The sequence below is a fragment of the Limulus polyphemus genome, unplaced genomic scaffold (assembly GCF_000517525.1).
Source record: "Limulus polyphemus unplaced genomic scaffold, Limulus_polyphemus-2.1.2 Scaffold1278, whole genome shotgun sequence".
Lineage (NCBI taxonomy): Eukaryota > Metazoa > Arthropoda > Merostomata > Xiphosura > Limulidae > Limulus > Limulus polyphemus.
In genome coordinates, this window is record NW_013666888.1 from 149016 (window position 1) to 159775 (window position 10760).

The 10760-nt window shown below is 29.5% G+C and overlaps 1 protein-coding gene across 2 annotated transcripts in view; it reads left to right on the forward strand.

Moving 5' to 3' along the window:
* The window catches only part of LOC106462902 (SAFB-like transcription modulator), a 56714-nt gene that overhangs the window by 5105 nt on the left and 40849 nt on the right, over positions 1–10760 (forward strand). For both annotated transcript variants that reach the window (XM_013922868.2, XM_013922867.2), the window contains exons 2-5: positions 2222–2321; positions 5228–5316; positions 6194–6265; positions 9110–9137. In XM_013922868.2, the coding sequence (XP_013778322.1) occupies positions 2222–2321; positions 5228–5316; positions 6194–6265; positions 9110–9137 (289 nt within the window). The remainder of the gene's footprint in view (positions 1–2221; positions 2322–5227; positions 5317–6193; positions 6266–9109; positions 9138–10760) is intronic.

The window sequence follows — 10760 nt, forward strand, 5'->3', positions numbered from 1 at the left end:
TGAAAGGTCCTATAAGTATGTTGTTTTTTTAAAAAGTAAGATATTTTTCAATTTTGATTTTTTTTCTAAAGCAGTGTTTTTCTAGTGTCTTTTCTTTTTGCATGTTTCCTTTCTATCATGCAAAGTAATATTGATTTTAAGATTAAAAATACTTTTATGCATTAGAAAATTTTTAAATTTCACATGCGAAATCTTTATAATGTCGAGATAGTTATCAAACATTTAAGAAAAAACTTTATATTTTATCTGTTATTTTCAGTAATTAATCTCTGTACAAGTAAATTTAACTGATCTCGCAACCACAATAAAAAATGAAGAAATAAATATAAATTATGCCTCTTTCATTCTAGAATTAACACATTATAACACAAAAACATAAATGTTTAGACTAAATAGCTTAAATCTCATAACATTATATATTTATTTTGATTATATTGACATTTCAGCCGTGCATGGCTAAGAATACAGAAGTTACAATGATACAGCACACATGCTCTCATGTCACCGTATCCAATTGTATAAAACTGACCTTTGGTCTGTTCAAAGTAACTTGTCTTAGCTGTGTTTTAGTAGACTAGTATTTTGTAAAATACAGTCAAATTTCAATTATTATACATTATATATGTATATAGATTATTGCTATTTTGAAATAAGCTCTTAAACTTATTTTTCTTAAAACATAAAACAGTAAATAAAGAAGTAAAGCAAACAATTATCTCTTCTAGTTACAACCTTTGTATTCGATTGCTGCTTGATGTAGGTTGCTAAGCCTTTAAAAAATTTCACGAGGAGGATATGAAACAAAATATATTTTTTAGATTTTATATACACACATTTGAAAAACTAAAAAATCATAAAAATGGCTAACAAAGCCACTAGGGGGACATTCTGACCTTCCAATTGGTTATTCATATCATATATATATAAGTAAATGTATATGAGGGAACATTTCCAAAAATGGAAAGAGGTTGACAGGGTGCCACTGTGTTTGATTTATTATATGAGCAATATCTTAGCAAACTGAATAGATAAGAGGCTCTTATTTTTTATTCTAGCTTTTTAATATTGGTAATTTGAGTCTGTAATTCGTCCGGAACTATAGACTTAGCATTTTGACTTCACAAACATCTAATTTGAACCAGTGCTGCATTCAACATACCACGCGACGCACAAAAATTGATGTTTATCCGTGTTTTTTAAAATTCGCTTTTAAATTAAGAAATTGAGTAATATATAGTATTAAAAATTGAATTATAATCTACAGTTTGATACCAAAGTTATTGACATAAATTCATGAAACAGTAGCTTAAAAAATTTTGAATTGGAGTCAACGAGATGACATGGCCTTTCATCCGTGACCCGTCTAAAAAGGGTTAAATAAATTTATTTAAAAGGAAATTTTATAACACTAGGATAAATGAAAAACCAGTATCACTTTACCATAATATTTATTTCAAAATATTATTTTTCTCATCTCAGAATGATGTTGTTATAACAAAGCGGACCAGATGACGTGCATGCCTTCTGAATAATAGCCAATGTTTAATTGTCGATAGATAATGTAATAATTATTTTTTCTAATACACATTAAAATAAATATATAACTATTAAAATAAAAAAGTCGTTCACGTACCTCCTAAAATCATCTCGTGTACCACCAGAGTTACGCATACCACATTTTGGGAAACACTGATCTAGAGTATAAAAACAAAACATAAATTGTGGTCATAGCTACTTAAAGCTTCTATATATATATACATGACAAATCTATGCAATGAGAGGATCTAGAAAGAGAACATCCTTTGGATTGGCTAATTCTGTTACTATAATTCATATTAAATTGTTAAAAATGATTTAGAAGTATAATAAAATGGCTTATATTGGAGGGAACATACTATATGTTTTGAGACAACATTGGATACCTGAAGAAGACAGGTCAAAATATATGTTTCCCAAAAATAAACTGCTTATAAATCAGTTAGTATTACATCATTAAACAAAATATATTTTTTTAAGTTGAATGTATACCGTTGCAAATTTAATTTTTGAATTATTAACATTATTTGTTTTTTGTTGTTGTTGTTTTGTTGATAGTCAATTTTCATTTGCAAATTCTTTTTTAATATGTTAGGTTACTATCTTCTAGCAGTTATTTATACATGTATAAACACAGATTTTTGCTTCTTTTATTTGGTGTAATGTACATTTTAATTGTTTCCAGTGTTTGGAAGATGAAGGAGTGGATCCAGACTCTCATTTATTTGAAGTAACAGCAGAAGGAACACCGGCAAAGAAGACACCTGTTTCAAAAAGAACTTCAAGTAAGTTTTAACTGTTATGTAAATGGGAAGAGTAGTAAATTCCTTAAATCAAAAACAAAACTTTTAAGAAAAAATGTTTTGAGAAATTTGATGTTTGATCAATAATTCTTACAACTACAGTGCCTAAAATGGTGCATCCTGCCCTGAGGCCAAATTACACCATTGAATAAAAGAAATTATAAAACAAACTTGTAGACATTCTTCCATACATTTAAAAATATAAGTTTAGAGCTTAAAGTTGTTTAATTTTGTTTATTGTTAGATTTCAAATTTTTATTTTGGGTTTATTCCACCAAGCTCTGAGCAAAAACATCGGTGTGTGTGTGTGAATTTCCTGAACATTTTCTAAGCATAATGCAGCATTCATAGCACCCTAGAAAGAAAATTAAAATAGGGCTAATTCAAATGTTTTAAATTCATTGCAAGTGTAGTTTTATTGATTTTAGCTAATCATTTTTTGTCAACCTTGGTTGTTAAGATGTGATTGTATATGCTAGTAATATAAACATGTAATGAAAGCTGTTTATTTTCAAAAGTATAAGCCAGTGTGGCTTCCAGTGCAACTAAGATTCTCATAGGGGTTGGCACAAATCGGAAAAAGCTTACCTCAGTGACATGTTGCTAGTATAAATGTTGTTTGTGAACATCATTTGTGACAGTTACAGTCCTAATTGTTTTAATGATTGCAAAAAAATCATACTGTATCATTTTATAATTCATTTGAATTTGCAGTATGATAGGAAATAGTTTTCATGGAACAAGATGAGGTAGGCTTAGTTAATTCTTGCACTCGCCCATATCAAGTTTCATTTCATCAGAAAGGCTACTATTTATGTTAGGCCTTGTTGGCCAAAGTAACTTTTGAATGGACAAAGAAAATTGCTGAAAAGAAATGATTAGGCCTAACATGAACAGAAAAAGTGTATAATAGTATTTCAAACACACTTGCAGACATAGTCTGACTGAAATACTATTATACGTTCTTCTTCTTGAAAAAAAGGACAAAAAAAACCAAGAATATAGAATGTAATTTTAAAAATTAATAGACATAATGGTAATGTAGTATAACAAGTGTAATTACAGAAATGATAAAATAACATAAAGTTATCCTATCCACTAAATCAAACACTAAAAAAATTCAAAGCTAGCCCTTATCATTCAAATATTTATGAAGCTTTCTCTTAACCCTTTACCATATGGGTAGGGATCAGAACGCAACCCATGCATGTTATCAAATTTTATAGACTTACTTTCAAAATATTATTGAACTTTTATAAATGTGTGTCCTTAAGTTTGGAATCAAATTGTAGTTTCTAACTCAAGTTTTAATATTGTACATTGTTTAATATTTTAGTTCAAAAGTAAATATAAAAATATTAAGTATCAATTTTTTTTGTATTGCTTGGTACATTATCTTCTGTATTTACTCGTATTGTATTGTGGGCATCATGAAATGTAAAGTCTACAGTTTTTAACCAATTAGAAACTCAAATTACCAATATTAAGAAGTTAGAGTATAAAATAAGAATCTCCTACCATTTCTATATGCTGAGACATATTTAGCAAACTCACCACAGCGGCTCTGCCCACCTCTTCCTCTTTTGAAAATATGTTTATCTATGCCCACTTCTCTGAAGCACATGTTTATAACCAATCGAGAGTCCATATTTCAAACTACATAATCCTGTCAGTCTTCCTAAAGTAATTTTGTGGATAAAGTAGTTATAATTGTTGGAGAGTTTGAACAGTAGTGATCAAGGCAGTATTCTGATCAGATACAAGATTTTTTAGACCCAAATACAACTTAGTTAGGAAGCCTGATAAATTGCAGTGGAATTTTGTTGTATTGGTATAGTGATTTAAAATTTTTTTCAAAATGCTTGTATAAAACCTACAGAAATATTTTTCACATCCTACATGTGCAAAATTCAAGGAAACTTAACAACTATGATGCAAAGTACAAAAAAATAACTTCATAACATCGTAAGTAGTAGAGATCATTGTTTTCTATATTTATTCTATTTACTGTTTTATGTTTTAAGAAAAATAACTGAGATTTAAGAATTAGTTGTAAATATATACACACACACATGTATGGCAATCAGTGTCTGTATTTTACAAGATACTGGTATGCTAGTACTAAGACAAAAAAGGGTAAGACACTTGTACTTTGTAAAGGCCAGTTTTATGCTCTGTGATACAGCAACATGAGCTTTAAATCACATTTCTCTTAACATGAAGTAACTGGATCTTATAAAGGTTTACCAAGCTGATTAGAATAAAAAAAAATACTTTTTCCTCAGAAGCTTCTGGTTTTGTTTGATTACAAAAAAGTTACAATTACATTAAAAAAAAACATTAAAAAGTTGTAACTTAATTATGATTTTTGTTTTTGAAGAAAAAGCCACTTATAGAGGGTTTATCGTAATTTTTTCTGTCACTTTCTGGTAATGTTTGAGTGATGGTACTAGAGATCCATGATTTCTAATTTGTTTCATGTAACATCTTACACGAATATGGTTGCATTATCTCCCGACGTATAATGTTGAGAATCATATATCCCCATTTGACACCATATTTTCTACAAATGCTGACTCCTGCTCATTTCTTGCCTCTCCTTAAAGTACTCTCTCTCTCCATGTAAAGTTAATTTTATTTTAAAATCATTAGAAGTTCTTTTGAATATCTTGTGTAAAATGTAGTTGAGATCTAGAATCATGGGAACAGGCAGATTGTAAACTGAACTTGTGCAAAAAAAAGGTAGGAAGGCTTATAATGGAGGAGTAATCTTGTATATTGATACTAAACCTGAGACTAATCTAATGGCATGACAAGGTGACCACCAGAAAGTTGCAGAGAATAGGCTTAATGTGACATTAGAACTTATATTTGAATTTCTTTCACAGAGAGATCCTCTAATGAATCTGAAACACAGGGTACAGTTGATGGACAAGATGAAGATGATGATGAAAAGGGAGATTCAGATGATGAAAAGGTACTTTTTGATATTTTTATTATCTAACTAGCATATAGCCTGTCAAAAATGACAGGGCAAGTACTACCACCCCCACCCCATAGTATACCCCAATGTTTCATTTCATAGCTAACTGAAATAAATAAATTTTGCGAAATCAAGCTTGATCAACAAAAGAGAAGAAACTTGCAGTTGAGGCAGGTCGGTAAATTCCTTCTAGAGCCAATCAAGATCATTCATGAAGTGAATTTGTTGTGTATTCACAGAATTATTATTGGAAAAAAATATGTTAGATTAATAACTTCTGATATATAGAAAAGCCAGTGCATTTTGGTAACACTATGTTCGAACAATGGCTTTTATTTCATGTTGCTTGGAAACAAAGGTATAATCTAATATTGTTGTTAGTCTATGTACTGTAAGTATAAAATGAAATGTATAGACAACAAAACTGGAAAAATATTTGTTGAAACCTCCAACAGCTTTTTTTTTAACCTAGCTGATCTCGCATCTTTATTGCTTTAAAATTTTCCCATTTTGTCCAGAATAAGTAAATGAAGATTCCTTTTGGTTTTTACTGTATGTGTCTTAATAAAGTATATCAGAAGCTGATTAAATAATTGTGACATTGCAGAGAATTTAGATTTAATGCAGGATAGCTTAGTTTAGAAAAATAACTAATTTTATACTACTTCATCTTGAAAATTTGAATGGTTGAAAATTAATATTTTCAAATATTTTACTTGTCTGTATACAGTTTTCACCATTTTCTTGCTCTCTTTAATTTATGTGCAAACTGCAAAGATGTGAATGTCATGGTTGATTTTACTGACAGGAGGTAGTTATTTTCATGTAATTGTAGTACGTTTTGTAAGTAGTTCATTTCTGTTTATCACAGATATCTTCTGAAGCTCTTGACATTGTGGAAGAAACCCTACAGTTATCTGTGGTGGATGAAGACAAGTTTGAGGTTTGTACACGTGGTTATACACATTACTCCCAACAGAACAGAATTAACTTTGAATACTGAACTTGACTTTGCAATAGTGAAGGATGTTTAGTTGTTTAGATGCTCACTTTTGGGTTCATCACACACAATTGTAGTGGTGTCATGGGGGGTTTTCCAAGCCCCAAATGTGGACATTATGATGATTCATTTTACCCGAGGTAGGAAATGTAGTCTCATCGCTAAAAAGTACACAAATATTGAAATGAGATGTCGTTATTTATTCTGTCAAGAAGGTTCACTGCAGTTGTCTTGTGCTCTTGTCTGTCATCTGGTTGCAGTGCGTGTACCAACTGAAGTTTTTAATTATACTGCACCACAGTCATCACTGACTTGGTCTCTGCAAGCCAAATGATGCATTGAGCTTTTTTGTGTGCACAGTTGCCATTTTATGGGATAGCACTATTTTCTTGGATGATAAAAACAAAACTATAAATACTGTTTGAGTTGAGCTACAAGATGTTGGAAACTGCATAGTTGTACTTCCTTAGTTATTTAATTATTAAATTTTAAAAATAGGAATGATAATTTTGGACTGTGCTTTTAATCACTGAGCAAGTGATTGATAGTTTTAAAAAGTTCTTTTTTGAAATGTTTTGTTGAGATGGTCATTAAGAATGGTAAAACACCAACCAAGAAATGCATGATGGCTACGAAAGGATATATTTTGGTTATTTTCTCCATTGCCAATGTATTCTATTGACCTTGAACCCTTTCTTCTAGATCCAAAACTAGTGCTTGGTAGGTTACTTTGATGGATTTCACAGCTTCTTCAAGATTAAGTGACCCATTAGCTATTGGTTGCTGTAAATACACACAGCCTGAAAGGGCATTGTATCATACCCACTTGGTGATTTCTGTAGCTTTTATATTTGTTTATATTGTTCCATACATTTTACACCCTGTGTTGCATCATTTGTTACCAGGACAACCTGATGAACAATGCAATAAATGTGTACAAGAACACCATTATGTTCTTTGAGTTTGACCCCACACAACAGTCTTTACATACCTATCATCTGATCCAAATACAATAAGTTTATTAAACAGGTTATCTTACTTCTGCAGAATATTCTCAGGTTTCAAATATTGCTACTGCTGTGCACATGTAATACTGCAATTTCTTAAGAGAAATATTGAAACGGCTTAACTTGAATCGCTAAATTTAAAAGTTTCGTTAACAGAGTACAGTTAAATGTTTCATCAAGAATGAATCCAGTGGGCATAGCAGTGAATTTTGGTTTTCATCCCTTCTTTTTTTCCATTTCTACATTGTTTTATGACCTTATGAATTTTTATCCCTTTAATTGATCTAAAATTGCACAGCACTTGGCTTAAGGTTATTGAAATATAATTGTTTGGGCATATGTATTTGAAAGATAGATAGAAACAAAAAAAAGTTTTTTTTGGTAGTTCAAGTGGTATTAGTTAAATTTGTTTATCTAAAGTTGTTTGTATTATATAGGGGCTTTGATTCCAAATAATTATAAGGTAGTTTTATTGATCTTGTATTTTCAGGACATGGGTGACATGTTTTAAAACTTAAAAGGTTCTTTGATAAATTTGTGAGTGTTTTCAACACCTCCTGAACTGCAGAGTTAAATTTGATATTGACCTATTTTATTAGATCTAATAACTAACATCAATTACAGATATTTATGAAGTAAATTTATACGTAATGCTTTGTGTTTTCAAAAAGTTATATAACATATTCCTCGTTTACCTTTGCATAAGAAACAACAAAATCTTCACCTGTATGGACTGTTGTTTATGTTTACTTTGAATATTCTGTAGTATTCAGAAGGACTTACTTAAATTAATGGGAGTTTTTATTTCATTGGAACCAGATTTCTGCTATTATATTTCTCTCAAATTTGTTTTGTGCATAAATTATTACAGATTCATTATCGTAAATATGATGCTAGAAAATTACACAAAATTGTCTGTAAATTTTCTATTTTTTCCAATGAAATAACTTTTGTTCACTAAGAAAACCTAGGCTCTGTATTAAGGTATTAAAATTTAATGTATTTTGGTGTTATAAAGAAAGCTTCAAACATATTTTGAAATATATATATATACTATGTTTCTTGTCGAAACGTTGTACATTTGCTGTTATGTTAAACTTATATTAAAGTTTTTCTTCATTACCCATTCAAGTCATCTCCAGCCATTATTAGTCTCAAAGTGGGTTCCTCATCATCAAATGTAACTAGTGTTATAAACAAAGTTTCAAATATATCATGAAGTATATAAACCTTTCTGGATTGAGATTATTGTTATTAACATGTAACTAGTGTTATAAACAAAGTTTCAAATATATCATGAAGTATATAAACCTTTCTGGATTGAGATTATTGTTATTAACATGTAACTAGTGTTATAAACAAAGTTTCAAATATATCATGAAGTATATAAACCTTTCTTGATTGAGATTATTATTATTAACATGTAACTAGTGTTATGAACAAAGCTTCAAATATATCATGAAGTATACATACCCATCTTTCTTGATTGAGATTAATGTTATTAACAAGTAACTAGTGTTATGAAACGTTTTGTATCAGAATCAGTTGTTCTTTAATAATGTTTTTATTTTTGCATTATTGTTATTTTTATATAATTTCTATTTTTAAAAACTAGCTACTTGAACTAATCAAGAGTTATAATTGGTCACTCCTTTGGGCATTTTATTTTCAAGATCCTTTTTCTGGTAGAAATTTTAAAATGTAAAAAACAATTTACTTTACAACATTTAATGATAAAAATCATGGTTTGAGGATTTTAATACGTGCATCTTTTCTATAGGATGAAAACCAAGAAGATAAGACAAAGGGTGAGTGATAATAAAGACTTAGATAAATAAATGTATAGGTTATGAAATAAGAATTGGAATGTTGCATTATTATTATTATTATGAATATTTAATAGCTAAGACATCCAATAATTCAATGAAGTTATTGGTATACCATATGGCATTTGTAACTTACAGTACTTGTGAAAGACAGTGTGCTTAATCTTAAACTTTGTGTGCTCATTTTTTTGATATTCCATACCTCTTGAACCAGAGCAAACTGGTGACCATATTTTTAATTATTATTTCAAGTTAAAAGGGCCATCATTAAACTTGTTTCAAATAAAATTGTATTTTAAGTTTTCATTTAAGAACATTTTAACGTTTAAATTAGTCCACAATGAAAATTCCTTATGTAGTATTGTAAATACAAAGAGCACAAAACTGTGTGTATAGCATCATGGGATGGGCGGCATTGGATTGACAGCTTTGTCCACAAAATATAAAAAGATGCTTCGACTAGAACAAAAAATCTGGGACTATGTTTATTGAAGACGGAAAGGTATATGCTAATATGCAATGAGTGACTATGTGAAAATAAGAATTTATCAGAGCTCTGATTTGTAAAGAACAGAATTTAGAAACTGAGGATGTTTCTTAGGAACAAACTACTATGCATAATGACAATGTATAACAAGAATTTTACACGTGAAGATGTTCGACTTTTCTGAAGAGTCATTTGTCAGAGTGAATTTTGACCTTTGTAGATCTGTTTATTTGATTTGAATATTTTGATACAGCTTTGTAAAAAAAAAAAAAATTGAGCAGATGATGTTTTTTGTTGATTTACATGAAAAAAGGATTGTCTAAATTAATGGGAGGGACTTGCCTAATAGGTATAAAAGTCAAAATGTTTGTGCCAAATGTGAAAGAAGTGAAAAAAGTTTAACAATTTCCATGCATAAGATCAGCTGATACATAAATACATTTGCTAGTGCCCCAATCAACACAGATTGCTGTTTTGTTTTAAATTATTTTGGAAGTTGTCAGAAATGTTGAGGTTATCACCATCAACAAATATATGATGGCAACCAAAGAAGTTTTGGTTTTGAGCTCCATTTTGATTGCTTCAAAAAAGCATAATGTGTGTGTGTGATCAAACCAGGACAAAGAATTGTACAAGTTTTGATGTAGTATTTGAAAACTATGGGCTAGAATACCACTTTTATTGTGGGAAAACAAAGCAAAACTAAAGTGTTGTTTGAGCTGAAGCTATGTGAAATATTATAAATATTTATAGGAAAAAAGCATTATGGAACATTTACCTTACAAATTTTACTTGCCAAGGCTTTGGTGAAAAATATACTGAGTATTTTAATATTACTCTTTTTTTTACTTTGGAAACAGTATAGAAACAACTTTGGGGGAAAAAAAATTGGATATTTTGGCTTTCCAGGCACAATAAACTGTAGGAAGATTGTTCAGTAATTTATAAATATGTCAAAGAAATGTTCTTGTGCTGTTAAGAAATGCTGAGAAAGAACTAGTGTTGGAAAAAGGCCAGTCAAGATTCTTACAATCTTTCACGAACTTAATTTTCTGAATTTACAAGATTATTAAGCTTTAAGTAAAAAAACAAAAAAAAAAAAAAAAAAAAAAAAAAAA